Genomic DNA, 23,198 nt, shown 5'->3' with positions numbered 1-23,198 from the left:
AGTGATGGGCGCATATGAAATCAAAATCAAAACACGGCGAGAGTAAACGGCGACACTGCAAACAAAAACTAAACAAGGCGTACATGGCGGGCTTAATTGAAACCAGAATGAAAACACGGCGCAAAAGTAATAGGCGACACTGAAAATAATATCGATTACAGGCTCATAACATTGGGCGATACTGGCATTCATGAGTGCGTTTAAGGCGAAACCTTATAATATTTTTTTATTACGAAATAGCTAGGAAAATTGAAGGAGATGAGTGTGGTATTGATGGGGATTTTGAAACTAGGTTTATGAAATGTGTATTAATGTGACATAGTTAAAGTTGGAGTATATTTTCTCCAATTGGGATTAAAAATTGCACATGAAAACTTCATTGGTTATTTTCTCATTGTTATTGATTTGTCAGATAGGCCCTTATCGCGAATCCCTCTCGAAATGAATGAGCATATTTCTATAAGCTACGCAAATAGTCGTTAGAAAAGGAGCTGGTAAATAATACTCGTCTGATGGTTGGTTGGCGTATGAAATATTAAACAAGGGTGCTTTTACTGATAAGATAAGCAGAATAAAAGAGTGCTAATACAATTTGCGACGAGTGGAAAAACTTGTCAGTCTGTTTTACGGTATTTGCCAGAAACAACGCACAATGCTTCGTTTGGGCCGAAATCTATCGTTAATCCGTCCGCGTGGACTGCGGTCTCTGGGTGCTAGTGCGGTGAGAAAGTTCAGTTCCGACTCCGGACAGAAGAAGGATGATCAGGGCTTTAAGCCGGAACAAGTGGAAGCCAATCTGGAAAATCCGGTGTCACGGACGATGAAGATTCTGGGCAACGACATGAAAAAGATTAAGAAATTCATTCTGCCTAAGGGGAAGACGGCTTCGGAAGACGTGGATAACTATCTGGAGCGATACCGGAGAGAAGATTTCCAGAGCCACTGTGACGTACTTATCATTGGGGGAGGTGGCGTTGGATCTTCGATTGCTTACTGGTTGAAGAAACGAGCGCGGTCCGGTTTGAATGTGGTGGTGGTGGAGAAAGATTCCACTTATCAGCAAGCTTCCACCTGTTTGTCTGTGGGTGGATTGAGACAGCAGTTTTCCATCGTGGAGAACATCCAGATGAGTTTGTACGGAGCCGATTTCATGAGGAATATTAAGGAGCATCTAGGGGATGATGTGGCCGTTAACTTCACCCCTTATGGCTACTTGATGCTGGCCTCTGAACAGGGAGCAGAACAGCTTCAAGAGAATTCAAGGTTACAGAACACGTTGGGTGCCAAGAATGAAATACTAACGGCTGCCCGATTGAAAGAACGATTTCCGTGGATGAATACCGAAGGAATCGCTCTTGGATGCCACGGGTTGGAAAAGGAAGGATGGTTCGATCCGTGGGCGTTGCTAACGGGATTCAAAAAGCGTGCCATCGAGTATGGCGCTCACTACACGGAAGCCGAGCTGGTGGGCTTTGAGTTCCGACCCCATCCGGATATCCTCGCCGAGGGAGTAAATCCAGGAGAGTACGAAGGACTCGAAAAGGCATACCTAAAAATGAAGGACGGTGAAATTCGAGACATAAAGTTCTCCGTCGTAATAATTGCAACCGGCGCTCAATCCGGGGAGGTTGCCAAACTGGCGCGCATTGGAACGGGGAAGGGAATGCTCTCGGTGCCCCTACCAGTGGAACCAAGGAAACGATACGTATACGTGTACCAATGCGAAAATGATAACGGTCCGGGAATCAATACCCCACTGACGATTGACCCCACCGGAACCTATTTCAGGAGAGATGGCTTGGGCGGCAACTATTTGGCAGGTAAAAGCCCACTGCCTTCGGAAGAGCCTCCGGTGGATAATTTGGATGTGGACTACTCGTACTTCGATAGCAACGTATGGCCAAATTTGGCGAAATTGGTTCCCGATTTCGAGGCAATCAAAGTGAAAAGCGCATGGGCAGGATACTACGAGTACAACACGTTCGACGAAAACGGGATCATTGGACCGCATCCGTACTACAACAATTTGTACATTGCGACCGGATTCAGTGGACATGGTAAGTAACTGAAGTTTGGAGCTGGTAGTGGTAGACGTCTTTTCTGACTAAAAAGAGACCAAATAGGAACCAGGAGATAATAGTTTGACTGTTCAAAGAGCTCATTTAGTGATTATTTTACAGACTTCCTAAGGAATTCCTCGAAGCATTTTGTTTCGAATATCTTCAACATGTTTTTTTTTCTGATAAGAACCACAGAAACTACCTCAAAGCAGTGTTGACCAGACTCATTTCCCCGAAATTCGAATTGTGAAGCCATGAACTGTTATAACTGTGCGTTGTATTCCTGAGATGGAGGGGGAGGTGGTTGGGCTTGATTGTTGCACAAGGGATCCGACAGTTTCGATCTCGGTGGACCGCAATTCAAGTTTCGGTGAAATGATTCGCACTCACTCACTCACTCATTTCATTTCACCGAAACTTGAATTGTGGCTCTCTGGGATCAGAATTGATCGATTTTGTGTGCAGTACTCAAGCTTAACCATCTGCTTTTCTATCTTAGGAGGACAGAGCATGGTTGTAGTAGTTTGTGGCTTCGTAGTTTGGAAAATGTTATTTTCGGGGAAATGAGTCTGAACAACACTGCCTCAAAGATTATATCAGGAATTCCTCCCAGAAATTTTACTAGCAAGTCCTAAGTTTAACAGGTCTTCAATCATGAGTAAATCTAATCATTTTAAAGTGTATGACACATTCGTTGGATACCGTCAAACGGGGTGACTTGCAACGGCGGGGTGACTTGCAACACATTGTAATTTACAACTAAATTTCACAATAAAACACAATTTTTAATAGAAAATTCGTTTTAAATCGGTGCTTCAATACGTGTGACTCACAATTCAAGTAGGGGCCACGATTAAAACTGTTATTATAAATATGTTCATACAATAAACATAATTCTTTTAAATGTCTAGAAAACTGATATTTGATGGAGGTTCGAAATTGTGACCTGAAAACATGAGATAGATTTGATGTACAAAAGTAATACTCTACAAGTTATTTCTATAACTAATAACTTTATTTTACGAAATTGTAGCAACAACTTTTTAATAAAAATAATTTTATACACATGTACCTCTGCGGGGTGACTTGCAACACTTTATTTCTAAGCAATTTAGAGTTTTATAAAAGTTAATTTTTTTTGTGTTAGGTCTACTTTATAATCAAAAGAGTAATAATTCATCAATCAACTACAAACACTCGTTAAAAATATTGTTCAGTTAAGATATTGGACCTTGATGATTTAACGCCTCTTTTTCCCATACAAAAATAGCTCAATTATTTTCTTACAAAAATGAATTCTAAATGTCCGTGTACTGGTTCGAATGCTTTAAATACATGAATAACAATACTTAACAAGTGTGACTAATAAAAAATATCAACATTTTGTTGGAAAAAACTAAATTAGCAGTGAGTGTTGCAAGTCACCCCGCACAAGGACATTTAAAAAATTTCACCTTTTTGATGACTTTTGAGATGACAAAATAATTCGATTCAATTTTCTATCATCTCATTCTGTAGGCGAGCCGACCATTCAAAGTTCTACATGGAATTTAGATTTTTAGATTACGTTTAGATCATGGTTTTGTTTGATTGAAGTTGAAAAGTGTTGCAAGTCACCCCGTTTGACGTACTTGAAAGCGTTCAGGCATCTCCAAGGCCATTGTTTTATGATTATTCAATGATGAATAAATAGTCATTCGTTGGCTAGTGATTAAATGCAAAAAATATGAACTAAACACCTTGAAGTCTGCAACAAATAGGTTATCTACTAGATAATGATGAATAATTCTCAGGATTAACGATAAATCTAAAAAAAAACCTTCATACTTCGTTATATCAAAATAATCTAGAGTTACATATTTCTCAGGAGCACATAAATGTACTGACGAGCCTCCAACCAAACTGTATCTCGACTCATCGGAATCCTAATGTGCTGCGCTAGCCGGAGGCTCACGAAAATTTTAAAAGCGCGCTAGCTGATGTGCTCTCAGGGAGACTCGTCTCATGCGCTGCTCGGCGCTACGGCTCGCCATCGGTATCCAAGTTGTGAAATAACTGCTTAGTAACGAAGAGCCTCTACAACTATTTTCGCCTCATTATACAGGTGTCTAGATGGTCTATATGATATGGTCGATGACTCGCGATCCGAGAGTTACAATTTCGATCCTCGTTGATAACTTTTGTAGTCACTTAAATTATTGCGCTGAATTTTAAACAGCACATGTGACAGAGCACATGAGACCGCAGTGAGACACATCTCAAGAAAAATGATGCGCACCAAAAAAGGTCTCACAATGTACAGCGCACCTGTGCGCTTGCAAGCAATGAGGCTCCTGCACCTAATGCTTCAGCACATGTACAGTAACTCTAAAATAATCACAATTTTCATTCACTTCAATTCAATTTATGAATCATCAACAAAGCTTCCCGTTTTGAACACCTTTGATCAGTTATTTCCCCAGAGATGCCTCTAGAAATTCCATATTTGCAGCAAGTATTGGAGAAATGTTTGGAAAACCTTTTTTTTATATTATTGATGTACAAGGAGGTCAAGGGTCAAGTCTCCTGCATAAGTTCTCACACCTTCCATAATACACCGGGAGTTTTGGAGTTTTTAGGAAGTAGGCATCGCAACATCTTTGACCTGGTTTTTTTTTAAGTTTTGCTTCTACTCAAGACTTCCACTACACGTATGAATAATGCAAGGTCTATATAACATGAATCAGTCATACATATAGCGGTAGTGAAGTGTTTTGCCCAAGGAAATTGGAAAGGAAAGATTTTGTGTGGTGTTTTGTAAATAGCTCTGTGGGACAAATTTGTTATTAGTTAAATAATTAGTTAATCTGATTTACCTTTTAATTAGTAATAAGAATGTTTACAGAAACGTGGTACTCATCCTTTTATCGGCCATTAAGCTGCCATGCCTCTCCCGATGAATTATTCCTCGTAATAATGGCGGGTTAGATATGAAAACAGACAAGGAGAGAAGAAATGTTAGTGATTGTTACATGCTCTATTGCAGTATTGGCATACACTCAAGTCATACAAAATTCACTCTTTGGCTTCGAAAACAAGTCCCATGAAGCTTCCGAGAAACTCCATGACAATGATCTCTTCATTTATAAGGTTTAATCACCGCATGACTTTATTATTATGAAAATTTATTGGCTTTTTTCGGTGAATAACAATACCTATACTCAGAGTGAAAGGGAGTAACGAAAGTAATGAAATGACAAGATGGATAGAATCGCAAGCGAGCGACGAGAGAAATGAATAGAAGTTGAAAATTTGTTTTAACAGAGGGTCATATGTGTCGTGGCAGATTTCTTGTGTGAACAAGTTACAACATGGATGTTCTAAAGTGCCAGAATGAAGTGTTGTGCTTGTGGGGAGCACTTGAAGATGGGATAGAAGGTCATTACTTCGCGTTCAAGGTGCTTTACTTTTGCTTATCTAAACAGTCATATACAATAACCGACCCTTCGCTTAACTATTTAAATTAATAGTAGCAAATACAATAATCGTTCTGAGCTTACTAACATGTCGTCGCGTTAATTTCATCATAATGATCTTTTATCTACATCCGTCGAACCATTCTGAATCGCCGTTGTGAGAATATCACCAAGAACTTCTCACATGCAATAAAGCTGAATTGTCCTACATTGAAACTTCAAGGTTTTCGCTCTTTCGGATTCATTTTTTATTGTTCATCATTAGTTTCAGGGATTGTTATCGTGAGAATCCAAAGAGTGAATTTTGTATGACTTCAATGTAGGCCAATACTGCAATAAAGCATGTAACAATCACTAACATTCCTTCTCTCTTTATCCTTGTTTTCATATCTAACCCGCCATATCATGAGGAACAATTTAACGGAGAGGGCGAACATCCCTTATCATGGCAGCGTAATGGCCGAAAAAAAAAGATGAGTATAAAATGTTTATAATCATTCTTATCACTAATTGAAAGGTAAATCAGATTATCTTATTATTTAACTAATAACACATTTGTTCCACAGAGCGATTTACAAAACACCACACAAAATCCCTCCATTCTCAAATCCTTAGGCAAAACACTTCACTACCGCTATATGTATGACTGATTCATTTTCTTTTGATCTTGCTCAATTCATACGTGTAGTGGAAATCTAGAGTAGAAGCAAAACTTAAAGAACCTTCTGGTCAAAGATGTTGCGTTGCCTACTTCCCATACTCCAAAATCCCCGGTCCGGTGTATTATGGAAGGTGTGAGTTTTTAAACTTATGCTGGAGACTTGGCCCCTGACTAGAAGCTGAAATTCAGATCTCCAAACTTGACTATTTTGTATGGAAAAACGGCAAATGTGTACTTTATTCTGTCCAGTACTGTACATAGTCAACTAACTGCCCAAGGAACAATTGGTAGCTTTAAAGATACTTACGTGTTTAATACAAGCTGCATAGCAGCAACCATTGCTGAACAAATTATTAGTTGAATCATTAATTGAATAAAATTAATTTCCGCTCATAAAAAAGCTGTTATTCCACTTGCAGTTTGTGTTTTGAATAAAAGCTGAATAAACCTCCGAAAATGCAAATATAGTAGCTTTTGTTCTACAACACATAAGAAGTTTAACAATTGACTGATTAAAAGCTTCTATAGGTTGTAGTAATCATTTTAGTAGCATATTGAACATTTGATTAACAACAAATCGTACAAAAGTTTTAGTGTCTAATACTTAAAATGTTGACCAGCTTGATTAGTAAAACTTATAAACAATGTGAATAACAGTACATGAGTATGATCTTATTCAAGTAAAACATATTATGTCTTTTTATGTTATTTTCAAATGTTTCAAATGTTTTTCAAATCAAATCCAAGACGTGTATGCGATGGATGGATTAACGTAATGGACGTAATGGCGACGTAATGGATCAACGAGGGTAAAGTTCGAATCACATTGGATTAAAAATATCAAAATTTAAATTTTCCACATGAAGTGATCATCATCTGCGATGTTATTGATATCGGAAAAAGTTACTAATCATAACATGTTTAATGATAATCGAAGTATAAATAATAATTTAACAACAGTTACATGAAAGTGAAAAGAAGCTGAAAAAATGCCCTACAAAGAGCTGAGAAGATGGTATTTAGATCCAAATTTAAGTCAATGTACAACATTTTTCATTGGAATGAACAATAGTAGAATCAACACTTATTAAACTTCTCCAAAGAATCTCTGCCGACTTGTCAAAATTGTTTTACTAATGAGTTGAACAAGTCATTTTTCCTTCTATTAAATTGCCAATATTCCACCAAACAAATATAATTGTGTAAACAGATGTACAGGAGACGAACTAAAGTTTCGGTTGCTTCGCACTTCAGCTGTTCCATGTTTATCATGAACATGATCAAAAGCTGAATAGCTATTTCATAAAATCCTAATACAACATAGATATATCATCCGAGCAGGTTATCCAAAGAAGTCCAAAATAACGATTACTAAACACATTGTTCAGCAACAAAGAAGCCTTACAAAAGAGGTCACACCATAGCCAAATTTTCGAAAAATGGACAAAATATCTAAAAATTGCGTTGTATTCCTAATGTATTGCAATGTTCAACTTACTAATATTATTAATATTTATTTTTATTTGAGTGGCTTTTCGCCCTTGGCGAATTCGCCACTAACTTACTAATATATAAAAACATGTTGGATACAATAATAACTGATGCTTTCTCAATACAATATTCAATTATGTTTAGAAAATATTTTGAATCAGTCTTCTCACATAGGATTATTGATTGAAATATATTTTATATTTGTATAATGTTTAATAGATAGAAAAAATACGACAAATAATTAAAATATTAACTTAGTAGAAATATTATACATTTAATAAATGAATTTCAGTATAGTTAGATGAACAATTCAATTAAAGTTTTAACAAGTTAAAACTTATTATGAAATTCGATTAATCATTTCAGACTGCTTTTACTTTGTGAATAGACTTTATTTTTGACCAGCATTGAAATAAATTTTCTCACTGTGCGCTATAAATAGCCGACTGAGTTCAGCTCGCATCAGTACTGAACAGCAGCAGAAGTAATGCGCTTATTCAGTTGTTGATCAGCATAGCACGTGTTGATTAGTTATTGTTGAATAGAAGCTCAAGCATGATCAATAATCAGCTACAAGAGGTTTATATTGGGCACTGGAAGGCTGATATATGAATTCAAGGATGGCGCAGATGGCAAGGTATACCGCTGACGATGGGAAGGTCTCGAGTTTGAATCCAGTATTGAGGTAATTATTAAAAGTGTGGTTATTAATTCATGGTAAAGGTATACACTGCATTTGATGTATAAAGTGTTGACTATTTTTGATCATTTATTTGTTTTCAATCAATTTTGTGGCAGTTGAATAAAAGCTGAGATGAATGCTTATAAAGCGATTTTGAAGTTGTAGAATTAAGTCAATATACAACGACACGCTTTATAACTTCTCCAAATTTGTGTGAACAACGCCTGAACAAAGGCTTCACTTGCAAATAGTTAAAATGTTGTTAAACATGATGCTGAATTAAACTGCAATAATGTTGTTTGTTAAACTAGCGTTGTTAAATCATCAAACCTTATTAAGCTGAGTGAAACCTGAATAAACATCATTACAATATATGATTACAGTCACTAAATGATGAGAAGCTTAATAATTTCGCCAGATTTGCTTGAACAATGTGTGCGTAGCAGCTGCAAAGTAATATAATAAAGCAACTATTCAGTATGTAGTTGTGAAAAATTGCTTAATAAATGATTATAAAATAGGCAAATGTTTCTTGGGGTCTCATAGTAAAATTATTAACGCATTCTTTAAAACTGATTTCGACTAATTTGGCTCATTTGCAACATTGTTTGTTCAAGCGCTTTTTATAAAACGCTTTTTTGTATAAAGAAATAGTCGGTCAAAGTCGTGTGAAGGAAACGGTTAAGGTAACCTCTAATGAATCTTGTGTATGTGCCAAAGTGGCATGTGATGAACCTCCACAAGCATCTCTGAAATAACTCCTGGATTCTCGTGGAAGTATGGAAGGATTTCCAAGATAAATTGCTGATAAATTTGAAACAAACAAATCGAATCTCTGAAGAATATCTTGCCGATAGGAAAATCCTGGAAATTTAAATCATCGGATAGAATCCCTGAAGAATGATCTTAGGAATAATTGCTGTAATTTCAACTGGTGTGAAACTTTTGAAAAATCCATGAAAATTGTACTTAGAAAATTACTCGAAAAATGTTCGGAAGAACTACAGGAATAATTCTTGGATGACATTCTTGGAGAATTTTTTAGTGGTACTTCATGAGGAATATTTTCTTTTTCATTTATAATTGATTTATTTTAATCTTTGAAGATTTTTTGAATAAAAATAGGAATATTTGGAAGATTTTCTAGTATAACAAAAAGAAAAATCGGTGGAAAAAACAGTAGAAAACTATCTGAAAAACATTCTGAGATAGCCCCTGAAATATTTTTTAAATTAATCCCTGTGGATATTATTAATAAATTCCTCTAAGCATCTCTTGAAAATTGCTGGAGTTACGCCCAGAAGTTCGGTCAAGATTCGTTAAAAAGATTAACCTGCAAGTGTTCTAAGAAAAATAATTACAAATAACTGCAAAGATTCTACCACTACTTTTTCATGAGTTCCTCTAAATGTCAGAAGTATTTCAAGAAAGCCCTAAGTCCTCCAAGATTTTTTCTGTGATTTTTCCATCGCTTTACCGTTAAGTTTGGGACATCTTCAAGAATTCAGCAAACAGCAACTTCACCAGAGATACCTCCACTGGTTCCTTAGGATTCGGTTCGATATTGTAACGTAGATATTGTTGATCCAATACTGTAACTATTGATAAACAAACTAATAACTATTGATTTACAATCAGAACTTTTTTTTGCGAATTTGATAAATTTAGACAATATCCTACAACTTTTATTGAACCAAATTTTGTTCAGAGCTCCAAGACAATAAAAGAAGTTGAAGGCAACAAGGGGTTAAGATTTCAACTAGGTTTTTTACTTCAGGAATAAATCAAGAGATTCCTTCAGCGATACCTCCAGAAATTCATTGAGATATTTACTAACGAATTGGTGGACAAATCTTTCAACAGATCCCCAAAGCATTTCCGAAAGTATTCCAGAAGTAATCTCTGGAGGAATCATTTGAAGATTTCTTGAAGCTTTTCGACGATGAACATGAGAAGAAATTCATAAAGGATATACACGTGATAGTCTCTAGATGTTTGTCTGGAGCCTCTAAAATTTTGAAATCCAAGCAGGGTGAGAAAAAATGACTTTAGAAACCATTTTGATTAAATTTGAGTCTTTAATCAAAATAGTGACGAAGTCTCTAAAAGAAACCTGCTACCAGCCCTGGAATACCATTCAACCATTACCGACGTTATAACATTTTTTTCTTCTATTAAAAGGCATTCAACAAACCCCAGCTGTTGGGCGGGCGATTTCCGAGATGATCATTGATGGCGAGTACCGAACGATTGACCTGACGAGGTTTGGATTCGACCGAATCCTAGTGGATCAACCCATTTTCGAAGCAAACATTGTGTGACACAGAAACAACTGTAGATTAAAACATCTTTATCGTTAAATTACTTTATTGTATTTTATTTCCGTGGCTCTGAACGATTTGGCGGTAACTGATAGTCGGAACAAAAATACCATAAACGACTACTCACAGCTAAGTGAAACTGAGTTAGCAAAATTACTGCGAAGAAACTGAACCGTCTTGAATTAACGTTTGTTAGCTGAAACGCCGAAATCGCACAATGCTACGCTTCGCATTTACTTGTACTGCTACACATAAAATGTACATTGTTGCCCTATGGTGGCCAAATTTTCATTTCAATATGAGAATGATTGTTAACTTTAATGATTGAGCAGAGCTCCGAGACCCAAGTGAGGAGAAGAAAACTTCTGATCTAGTCTAATAAATAGTAGGATGATGTGGTTTGGCCTCAGGCAAATCATAACAAAAACTGAAGTATTTCTCTCACATTGTGAAACGTCTAACTTTTTGGTTCTGTGGCTCCCGAATTTTTACTAGTTAAAGGGACACGGGACGCTCGGTCCTCCATATTCTCCATATTCCAAGGAACACGAACATTATTGGACAATACATCATTTTTCGATTTTCCATACAAAATGATCAACTTCGGTAGGCTGTATCTCAATTAGGTATTTATAGACCGAATGCATGTCAGACGTAACTTCAATTTTAACAAATATTTTTGAATCATTTTTCGTGTTTAAAAGTAATAATTTGACTATAGTGAAATTTTGGACCAAAAATTATAAACGGCTTATCTGAAAATATGGAAGCCCCACACAAAAACTGTATTTGGCAAACTTGTTCATCTCGTCTATTTTGGACAAAAAAGCGACTTTGTAAACTTTTATAGTTAATAGATACTCAACTTAATTTAGTGCAAAAAGACCTATGTCTGAAAAACTGTGAAAATTTCATTCAAATCGGTCAATTAATAACTTACAAATAACACCATAAGGATGACCATTTTGTATGGGAAATGTAAATATTTACAAATGTATTGTCTTATATTGTAACTTTACTGGCTGATATTATTGATGCATAAGTTACTAGATTTTCACACACTAAAAGATGAAAATTTCGAATTTACATAATATAAATTTTCATTTTTTTCATCTTAGACGAACTAAACTCGAAACTTACATCATCTAAATGGCTTTCCCGTGTCGTCCTTAAAACCAAGCACAAACGAAATAACAAATTATGAGTAAACATCGAATTTGGCTACTCGCTCTCCACCTGCTACGTTCCTATTTAAACTGTCCCGGAGTGGGTCCGAAGAGGCCACCAGCTTGCTTGCTTGCCGCTCGCGACGGGGCGAATCCCAGCAGCTTCTGAATGTTCTGGCGAATGGACATCGTACACAGGATGTACAGGAAGATGAAGGAACACTCGGTGTAGTCGTCCCCGGGCAGGTTGCGATGACTCAGGCCCTGGATCCAGGAGATGGGAGTGAACGGTAATCGAGCCACTATGCGGCCGTCGAAGCTAAGGGAAAAAATCGTAAAATGTACATCAAAGTATCACAATGCTCTCTAGACCGTTATCATCAGAAAAATCTTCATCAGATGTGTGCTCACCACTTTTCCGTTAACTAAACTGCATGTTTGCGCAAGATGCTAAAGAAATCGTAGGGCACGTTTTTAAGTTAAGTGGAGTTTTGAGTTTTAAGCACAATTTATAATATGATATAAAAGTTTTTCACAAATTTAGAGGATGAATTTTCATCAATTCATCTGATGAATGTAAACCGGTTTAAATTCCTCTGATTTCTTTTGATAAGTGAACCTAAAATAAAATTTTGCCCAGACATGCAGCTTAGCCATAGGAAACGGCTGAAGAACTAAGATAAGATCGAGATTTTTTTCGATAATAACGATCTAGGGAGCACCGCGAATACCTAAGTGAAACCATTTTCCAAACGCAACTTACATGCTATTGAACATGCTGAGCAGTGCCGTGAAGGCAAAACCCGTCGCAAACATGGACTTCATTTTGACAAGCGACAGATCCCGGTTGTTGTTCTTGAGCTTCTCCTCATCGCGTTCGATTTTCTTCTTGTGCGACTTGTCCAGCGAATCGCCGTGAGTTTCCTTTCGTTTCTCCACTGCAATTGAATGAAAAATTGTTAGCATACATCACGTGTAGAGGCCATTAACCAAAACTTACACTTCTTGCTCTGTTTCTCAACTTCGCCCTTCAGTTTCTGGTACTTCTCTGTCCGGTAGACCATCAGCCAGGTTAATCCTGTGCGGGACAAAAATTTGTACATTGAGACAATTTTCCACAACTCCTTACCTGCAGGACAATTGATAAGTACCTTCACCGAGGAATGCTGTGCACACGGATATGAAAACGATCAGCAAAGTGTCGGACCACATTTTTGCACAATAATTTAATTAACAATGTCCAAATTATAGGACAAAATACAAAATTTTTGAATCCGCAGATAAAAAATATCGAGGCTCTGCGGATGGATTTTCCGATTTTTTGCAATCTGACGGCACGATTTCACGTCACGATGATTTTTGACGTTTTCAATCAAGTGTTGCCAAAACGCGCAGGTTTCTCTGACGTGATGTAGTTCGAGCAGTTCATATCAGGGACAAAATTTGTTAGGCTGTGAACCGTTTCAACAGTTCTCGCGTAACAATTCAAAAGGGCCAATCCTCAGATCGTTGACTTTCAGAAAATTCGATTTGAATATTATTCACCACATTTTCAATTCCTATTTTTCAGTATTCAAATCAATTAATGTGATTTCTTGCTAGTTGAGTGATGATTTACTATTACTACACGCTAATAATCGATTTTATTCTGAAAACTAACAAAAATGTGGAAAAATTGATGAGTTTAAATGCTTGGCCCATTTTCGATTTTCATCAAGGCATGGGCCTTTTTTATTGGCCAAAATATAATTTTATTAGAGTGCTTGGCCCAAGGCTAGGCCTTTTCGGTTTTCAATGATTGAGCAAGAGAGAGTCATTGGCCTCTCACCATGCTAAGGCCAATGACAGTTTGCGAAATTTTCCGATTGTAGGCCCTCTTGATGGAGCGAGAACCAATCATTGGCCTTTTCGAGCGGGGGCCAATAAATGATTTGGAAAAAAGGTGGTTATTGGCCGTTTTGAAAACCGAGTTTATAACGGTAAGTTTTATGATTTTGTTGACATTGTTTGCATAGTTTGTGGGTGTTGGGAGATGCTATCGAATGGTATCAAAACCCGATTTGTTTACAATTTGATCATTGGCCCTTTAGAATTGTTACGCGAGAGTTCGTTTAATTTATATCTCGCATAACTTCTGATCTCGCCCTAAAAGCCATTGGTAACCATGTGTGTAGCTCGTTGTTTCTGAGCATTTGAATGGAGTTTCATGTTATTTAACAACGCTATGGTAAAGAAAGCATCATTATCTAACTGCCCGTGATGTTGATTTGGATGGTTATTCTATCTTTTGCTCAGAAACAACGAGCTACACACGTGGCTACCAATGGCTTTTAGGGCGTTATCTCAGAGTATGCGAGATATCTATAGTTTAATTTAATTTAGTTAAAATTTGACATTTCGATAGTTTTTCCCCTCAAATGGTTAAGGCTGTGAACCGTTTCACCCAGTTCGTTTAACTTTTAGTTAAAATTTGACAGCTCGATAGTATTTCCCCTCCGGTTCACTCAGGCAAATGGACTTAGCTTAGCTTAGCTTAGCTTAGACTGACTACACATATCAATGGTTGCTATTCCGTGATTGACCGAAGTCAGTGAAAATGCACAAAGAATCAACTAGAAGTTCGGCTGGGATTGGCCATAATCTTCTTCAGTGTGCATAATTCAGTGCCTCTATTTATACAGGGTCAATAACGGCGCCGGCCACGTCCTTGCAGTCAGGTGGGATCGGGGGAAGGAATGTTAGTGTGTAACCTTTGCTTTTTGGAGACCGTGTTTGCCTCTGCATCTCCACAGAGGTTACTGGGAGGGATGTTTGTTAATGGGGAGGATCGTTGGGTCATAGGATTCACTTTGATAAGCGATTAGACCATGATAAACAATGATTTGTGAGATATATACATGCTTATACGTAAATATAATATTTTCATTTGATATGAACAATTTCTATGTAGAGGAAAATTATGCCGAAACTTGAGGTGACGAACCATTTAAAGTTTGTTGAACAAATACCTAAATGTAACATTCCTACAGCTTTCAGGACGAAAGCATGTGTTATTATATTTTACTCATTTGAAAAAAAAAACAAAAAACTCGATTGGTTGGGACATCATAGAACACTCTTATTCTTATGCCGACACTTACAGTGGCGAACCATCCAAAGTTTGTTGAATAAAGTGAACCTTTCGCAAGTCTACACTTGTAGTGTCGAACCATTCAAAGTTTTTTTAATTACAAAAATAAAGGTATATAAAAGGTGTTCTGAAAAAAAAATGTTAAACATAAATAAATCATGAATCAGAGTTTGTGTCGACACTCACAGTGACGAACCGTCCATAGTTTGTTGAAAAATCATATTTACATCCCACCATTGTAACGATTGAATGTGCAGTCATACATATTTTATAGATTAGAAATAATAGCATGAAACGAGCTCACCAATTGATCCGTTATCCTTGACTGAGCAGCCACAATCCACTTTCGGCTTCACTCGTTTGCTTGGCTATAAAAAAGCACTCAGGAAAAAAAAAATAAGCGCGCGACCCAAAAAGAATAAAAAAAACTGTTCGGGCTTTCTTGACGCACTGCCCAGGAGCAAGCGTCAAGGTCGAAGGATCAAACAGAACTAACCGATCGCGGCACTTTTTCAGTTACTCCAACCGAACTCACCGATCACGCCACTTTTTCACTTACTAGAACAACGCGTGACATGTTTGATCCAGCCCTCGTCGCTCGCCCCGGCAAAAGCAAGTGTCAAGGTCGAAAGATCAAACAGAACTCCCGGTTCACTCAGGCAAATGGACTATCGATAAACATAGGAACCCCTTATGAAAATTCGCCACAAGAAATCGGGTTGAAATTCATAAATTTACCTTATGAAACCGAAATTTGAAAACAAAAATAGTTTCCGCGGCAGCCTGGAATCGAACCAAGGACCTTGCGATCGATAGGCTCGTGCGTACATCCCGCGCCTATCAACGCCTTGATGTGGAGTGATGCTAAAACGATACATAAAGCGTTCGTATTGCGATAATCGTTTCATCTTTCATAAGGCAAAATGTATGAATTTCGATAGTCCAGTTCGCTGCGTGTTAGAAATAACCCTGCTCTGGAGCATGGTTAAACTTGACAGTTCAAAAGTTATTTCACAGACAAACAGACGTAACACTTAGAACAAATCTCGATCAAAATCATAGTACCGAGGACATGTACGCCCAATTCTAAAATCGGTGCGTTTGGCCGATAGGCCAACAGATGGCGGTAGTGTGTAAACGTCAAACACGAACAAAAACGATGCGAGCGCTGTGGGTGACGGATTGGCCACCTACCATATTTTTGAATCGACCGTTAAAAAGGTGGTCGATGGACAATGATGAGAGTGTGACGTCTGTTTGTCTGTGGTTATTTTTTGCTCTCGTGAATTTGAGAATAACTAACCATCTGTCAACTTTGTTCTGAAATAACTACTCGACTGTCAAAGCTCAAATGGGTCGACTGCGATGTTCAATTTAACCATGTGAGGGTAAAATAACTATTGAAATGTCAAGTTTTAACAAATAGTTAAACGAACTGGTGAAACGGTTCACAGCCTAAATTGAACATCGCGGTCGACCCATTTGAGCTTTGACAGTCGAGTAGTTATTTCAGAACAAAGTTGACAGATGCTTTATTTAAAAACATAATATTGAGGAATCTGTTGGATTCGTTCATTTTTTTTTTTGCGTGTATCCCCACAATGTTCCCACCTTTCCTTTTCACCTCGGTTGGACCATCGCCGCCACCTTCAAGCTGCTCGAATTTCCATGACTCGACACAAATCTGTTTGACAGCGTGAAGTAAAGTTGAAAACACAAAAGCCTCTCGGAGCGGTCAGTGCAAATAAATTGGTGCAAATTTTTGTAAAATCATCCATTTTTCGTGAACCTAGAACGTTTAAAAATGGTAACCCAAGCAGCGGAACCTGCTCCGGCCATCCAGGATGTGGAAATGGAGAGTGCCGAAGATGTGGAAGCAGCGAAAAAGGACGCAGAACTGCTGACGGTGCAGGAGATTCGTGAACACGCAAGGCAGATCGACAAAGCGGTCGCCAGTAAGGAACCGAGGTTTATTCTGCGTGTGCTGAGGTCACTTCCGAACACCCGCCGGAAGCTGAGTTTGGTGGTGGTGAGGTCATTGGCTGTGCAGTTGTTCCCAGCTGGGGCCGAACGGGAGGGAATCATGGCGTATATCGAGGACTATCCGGAGGGAATGCAGGAACCGGAGATGCCCAGACCGAGGGCCGCTATCAAGAGTCCCCTACCCGAGGTTGACGCTTATTTCCATTTGCTTTTGTTGGTGAGACTTTTGGACAAGAATGAACTGGCCAAGGCGGCCAAGTGTTCCCAGGACTTGATGGCCAAAATCGTTGGACAGAACAGAAGGTCTTTGGATTTGATTGCTGCCAAGAGCTACTTCTATCATTCAAGGGTAGCTGAGCTGAATGGGGATTTGGAAAGCATTCGAGGATTCTTGCATTCGAGACTGAGAACTGCTACGCTGAGGAACGATTTCGAAGGCCAAGCGGTGCTGATTAACTGTCTGTTGCGCAACTATTTACACTATTCGCTGTATGACCAGGCGGATAAACTGGTCAACAAATCCGTTTTCCCCGAAACGGCTAGCAATAATGAATGGGCTCGTTTCCTGTACTATTTGGGGCGCATAAAGGCTGCCAAGTTGGATTACAGTGCTGCTCATAAGCATTTGGTGCAAGCTCTGCGCAAAGCTCCCCAGCAAGCAGCCGTTGGTTTTCGTCAAACCGTTCAAAAGTTGGTCATCGTCGTTGAGCTCCTCCTGGGAGATATTCCGGAGAGACAGGTCTTCCGACAGTCCGCCTTGCGCCGTTCTTTAGGACCATACTTCCAGCTGACTCAAGCCGTTCGCATGGGAAATTTGCAACGCTTCGGAGAAGTCCTAGAAAATTTTGGCGACCAGTTCCGCCAGGATCACACTTTTACTTTGATTATCCGTCTCCGTCATAACGTCATCAAAACGGCTATCCGCTCGATTGGACTGTCCTACAGTCGTATCAGCCCTCAGGACATTGCCCGTAAGTTGGGACTAGATTCGCACGAGGATGCCGAATTTATCGTGGCCAAGGCCATCCGTGACGGAGTCATTGAGGCCACTTTGGACCCGGAGAAAGGATACATGCGCAGCAAGGAAAGCACGGACATTTACTCGACCCGTGAACCGCAGCTGGCGTTCCATCAACGCATCACTTTCTGCCTGGATTTGCACAACCAGAGCGTGAAGGCCATGCGATATCCACCGAAGTCCTACGGGAAGGAACTGGAGAGTGCCGAGGAACGTCGCGAACGCGAACAGCAAGACCTGGAATTGGCTAAGGAGATGGCCGAGGAGGACGATGACGGTTACTAAGCCACTAAGGAAGGGAGGCACACTTTTGTAAGTTGAGGAAGAATTATACTTATGCGTACGTTTGAATTTACCTAAATTTATGATTGATAATACAATAAAATACAAACTTATCGAAATTTGTGATAGTTTTGTTTGGAAAAAATATCACAATCATCGAATCTAGCTACCGTAAAAAGGCGTGAATAGAAACTTTTTTCGAAGAATATTGATAATTCCGTTAAGCATTCAACAGTATCAACAGTAAGGTGCGGCTTATATTTCAAAAGTTCTTAAAAGTAACAGTTCTTATGCTCTTTTGAATTCAAATCAAATAAAATGATAATCCTTCAAGGTTTAAAACGCAACAGACTTTAGGATATAAAATATGACCCTGAGTGAACTTTACATAACTTCGTTATTTTTCAAACAATTTCGAAATTTTTGGTTCGATATCTTGTATTTGTATTTTATTATTTACACGCAAACCTGATGGATTAACCTTTTGTCAGGTCAAAAATTTAGATTCTCGCTCCAGTCCACTTTTTGGATTGCATTTTAAATTAGGTCCCATCACTACTGTGTAAAATTTCAGCTCGATCGGTAAAACTATATTTTAGCGCCAGCCGTTCAAAGTTTGTATGGGATTTACTATGGGAAAACTCATTGTCCTCTATAAAAATTCTGAACACAGATCTCGATTTCTACGATGAACAGCATTGCCGAAGACCGCAAAGCAATCCGATGCTTGTGAAAAAATCGAGATCCGTGTTCATATTTTTTTAAAGGTCAATGGACGACCTCTGGCGATTTTTCTTTGCAAAAGTAAGTTTTCCCATAGGTAGTAAATCCCATACAAACTTTGAACGGCTGGCGCTAAAATATGGTTTCACCGATCGAGCTGAAATTTTGCAGTTGTTATGGGATCTAAATGCAATCCAAAAAGTGGACTGGAGCGAGAATCTAAATTTTGTCCCACACTATTGCCCATTGCACGGTGACGTCATCACAAAATCGCTCTCTTTCTCTCTTTTGGGAAATCTGAAAACAACAGTGCCAGTACCTGTCAAAGTTGACAGGAACTGACACCGTTGTTTTCAAGTTTTGTTGAAGAACGAAAGAGAGAGAATTTCGCCGTGAAATGAACTATGGACCAATGCACGTGTTCACTATCTAACGTTTGAGCGGTGCCGTGTTATTTACGTGACCATGGCAACAAATGAATTCGGCATCGCTAAAACGTCAAAGTCGTGAACACGTGCATTAGTCCATTGAGCATGAGCATAGATGACCGTACAATGGATCATTAAAATAACCAAAACGGCCGCTATGGAAAGCATAGATAGCGCCACCGTAGCCTTGTGTGTTCGACAGAACAGCAATGCTGTTACAATGTTAAGTCCCATATACAGTGACGCGTTTGTTTTGATGCGGTGAGCACTGACAACAACTACCTTCAATGATCCATTCGTAGTTGCTACTCCGTAATGTGATGCGATTCATTGAACCTCAATGGGGTTCTGCTCTGTTTTGATTTTGCTTGGAAGTTTGACATTTACTGGCCTTATTGTTTACTAAATTCATGGAGGAGTAAAAGAGAAAGAATAATGTTTGTGCAGAGCCCCATTGAAAAAGTCATCTATATTGAGTTTTAATGTTACGGTCGTTGGGCAAAGAAAGGAATACTTGTTTTTATTTTATGAATCGTGGTTTACGGCTAACCAGTCGAGTGGAAGTTTAACAACTACCGAAAAGCTAAATATTACATATAGTTTGCAATTGGATTAAATGGACAAATTGATGTGAAGTTTTGCGAAAAAGTTACACGTCTGCTCAGTGAGAATCGAACTCACGACTCCCTGATCTCTAGTTAGTGCGCGTTACTTTTACGCCATGAGAGGACTCATGAACGCAGAAGCACAGACAAACAGACGTAACACTGCCGAAATTTCCATCGACCACTCATTTAACGATCATTTTAAATTCGCTGTGTTACAAATCTCACAACCAGAGGCACGTACATCGTTTTTGTTCGCGTTTGACGTTTCACACTACCGCCATCTGCCGGTCTTGTTGCACGAAACACCATTTTGGAACATGCTCACGAGATGGATTTTGAAGAAATTTGTTCTAAGTGTTACGTCTGTTTGTCTGTGGCAGAAGTTAACCTGAATTCGATTTCGGCTCAATAATCACGTGGTCCTTTTTCGCAAAGTGCACCTCTTTCGGAAGAATTAGATGCCCATCCAAACACAACGCTTTCTATATATATCCAATGCCAAGCCCGAGAGCGCATTATTTTTAGGTATTGAAATAGCACATTACACTAGCCAGCAACTGCGCTGGCTGAGGTTTCTATTGTGTGGGCTTCCAATGGGTCGCGACGTTCTCAAACGACCGGTTACGGAACATGATGTTTAGCTTTTCGGTATTTGTTAAACTTCCACTCGGCTGGTTAGCCGTGAACCACGATTCATAATTAAAAACAAGTATTTATCGAGCAACGGACTCATGTTCCGTAACCGATCGTTTGAGAACGTGGTCCTCTGATGATATTCGGTACATCTACTTTTTAATAAATGCATTAACGTAACATTAAAACAGTTGTCCTAAAAAAATCTGTTCACCAATTGAGAATCCATCGTCGACAGGGCAGTGGCCAATCAGTTTCAGCATAAACTAATTCAGTTCAATATTGTAAAGTAGTTATTGGAATGAAGTTGAGGCCTCAAGCTTTAGATAAATTTAGGTAATTGCTGACAACTTTTGTTCCAGCACAATTTATTTAAAGCATTCTTGCTATTCAAAAGATTAAACAAAGTCTTGGTTAGGTGGGGCCCATTAAGGCTGAAACTGGATAATCTCATGTGTCAAAGCATTAAAAAAACTTACATCACCCCCGCTAATTTGAGCGGTACCTCATGCAAACCATCGGGGTTCTTCTGGTTACCCCTTTGGCTAAAGCGACCATATATGTCCCGCGAAACGCGGGACACCCTGTCAGATCTCGTTCCCAATTAAACATGATTCGTATTGGATGTGTATTCTACAAACATTTTAGGTCTAAATCATGATCTAATTTCTCAGTTTAGTCAAACAATTAGTTTTGACGAAGTAATATCATGTTGAAAATTGCGTTGTCCCGCGAAACGCGGGACGTCTGGTCACCTTACCTTTGGCTGTTTTGTTTTGATTCTGTGTTTTGTTCCACAGCGTTCCATTTCACTATACAGCCGAATTTCGTTCGTTGCACTATCTTTAAGTGGGCTACGTTTTAATTGGGCTCCCGTTAGTTGGGCTATGGCCCACCTAAAACGAAGCCAAACGTCATTTTCTGACATAAGACGCAATTTATCAATGTTGGTAGCTCTGTTTTTCTTTTGTTCAATGTTATTTGACAGCTCGAAACTCAGCCCGATTAGTGAAAGTCTTTCACTAAGTGGGCTGCAGGTTTAGTGCAACGAACGAAAGTTGACTGTACTCCGTTCCATGAGCTGAATGACGTTTAAACCATTTTTAATCTGAACGATGTGCAAATTAGCGGGGTACAAATTAAAAAGTGTTCAGATTAAGGCCGCACGGGACGTCATCATAATCACCCTATCCATTTCAAGAAGCAAATCCCAAGAACCAATCCTATATCGATGCGAAAAATGTATCACTATGATTCTATAGATAGAGAAAATAACACGATCTCTGGTGTCACCTTAAATGTGAGGGCTCTGCACTGTTTTGATTAAAAAAAAAAAAAGACACGGACACCGTCTTCAGCCATTTAGCTGCACAGACTGTAACTTAACACTAGACAAAGGACAAGCATGCTCCAGTGCACTCAGGCAAATGGAGTATGGAAATACATAAGAATCCCTTATGAAAATTCGCCACAAGGAATCGGGTTGACATTCATAAATTTGCCTTATGAAACCAAAATTTGAAAACAAAATATGTTTACGCGGCAACCTGGAATCGAACCAGGAACCTTGCGATCGGTAGGCCCGTGCGTATACCACGCGTCTATCCACGCCTTGATGTGGATTGATGCTAGAACGGTACATAAAGCGCTCGCATTGCAATAATCGTTCCACCTTTCATAAGGCAAAATGTATGAATTTCGATAGTCCAGTTCGCTGCGTGTGGCACAGCCACGAAACATTCTTGACGAAAAGTTTCAATGGCTGAAGCGGGAATCGAACCCACACCCCATGACACGATGCGTTTAAATGCCTGACGACGCTAACCGCACGGCCACGAGACCCACCATTTTGTATGGGATTTTGACGTTTACTGGCCTTGTTGTTTACAAATTTTATGTAAGAGTAAAGGAGAGAGAAAGATTTTTGTGCAGAGCCCCATAGCCCACTTTGGGAACCATCTTGGCATTACGTCCTCACTGGGACATAGCCTGCTTCTCAGCTTAGTGTTCTAATGACCACTTCCACAGTTATCACTGAGAGCTTTCTTTGTCAAAATTGCTATTTTCGTATTCGTATATCGAGTGACCGATGATACTTCATGCCCAGGGAAGTCAAAGAAATTTCCATTACGAAAAGATCCTGGACCGACCGGAAATCGAACCCAGACATCTTCAGCATGGCTTTGCTTCGTAGCCGCGGACTCTAACCACTCGGCTACACTGATAAAAATCCACACGTTTGATCCGTGTGTTTGAAATTATGGATCGATTCATGAACGTCTATGTCGATTTGCTGTGATTTTCTTACAAACTTCGTGTGTGTTACACATTCAATTCTTTAGTTTTGCTCCATGGACTGATTCATCAACCGACAACATGAATTCCAAAGTTTTACGCACATATGTTCTTGAAGCTTTCCTTTTCAAATTCGTGTGCGTCAACCTATGGGTGCATAGATCATCACCCAACACGGATTCAGTGTGTTTAACTTATGGCTATTTTGTGTCATGATCATCATGTTAAAAGTTGGTCGATTTGAAATCGATGAGCTTGCTGT

General features: G+C 38.9%; 3 protein-coding genes across 3 annotated transcripts; 2 read left to right on the top strand and 1 right to left on the bottom strand.

The window, feature by feature from the left end:
- The first annotated feature begins 442 nt into the window (after nt 1-442).
- Nucleotides 443-10,713, top strand: LOC5575852 (FAD-dependent oxidoreductase domain-containing protein 1). The gene is made up of 2 exons (XM_001662213.2): nt 443-2,057; nt 10,531-10,713. The coding sequence occupies exons 1-2, from the start codon at nt 653-655 to the stop codon at nt 10,668-10,670; spliced, it is 1,545 nt and encodes a 514-aa protein (XP_001662263.2). The 5' UTR covers nt 443-652; the 3' UTR covers nt 10,671-10,713.
- On the bottom strand, nt 10,699-13,208 carry LOC5579229 (calcium load-activated calcium channel). Its single transcript, XM_001664259.2, has 4 exons — nt 12,988-13,208; nt 12,837-12,914; nt 12,600-12,774; nt 10,699-12,155 (listed from the first exon to the last, which is right to left on the bottom strand). The coding sequence occupies exons 1-4, from the start codon at nt 13,046-13,048 to the stop codon at nt 11,918-11,920; spliced, it is 552 nt and encodes a 183-aa protein (XP_001664309.1). The 5' UTR covers nt 13,049-13,208; the 3' UTR covers nt 10,699-11,917.
- A 3,385-nt stretch (nt 13,209-16,593) lies between these two features.
- LOC5575843 (probable 26S proteasome non-ATPase regulatory subunit 3) lies at nt 16,594-18,368 on the top strand. The gene has a single exon (XM_001662211.2). The coding sequence runs from the start codon at nt 16,771-16,773 to the stop codon at nt 18,250-18,252; it is 1,482 nt and encodes a 493-aa protein (XP_001662261.1). The 5' UTR covers nt 16,594-16,770; the 3' UTR covers nt 18,253-18,368.
- Nucleotides 18,369-23,198: the final 4,830 nt, after the last annotated feature.

The sequence above is a fragment of the Aedes aegypti genome, chromosome 2, assembly GCF_002204515.2.
Source record: "Aedes aegypti strain LVP_AGWG chromosome 2, AaegL5.0 Primary Assembly, whole genome shotgun sequence".
NCBI lineage: Eukaryota > Metazoa > Arthropoda > Insecta > Diptera > Culicidae > Aedes > Aedes aegypti.
Note: the sequence above shows the minus strand (reverse complement) of the source record. Positions and strands in the feature narration are given on the sequence as shown.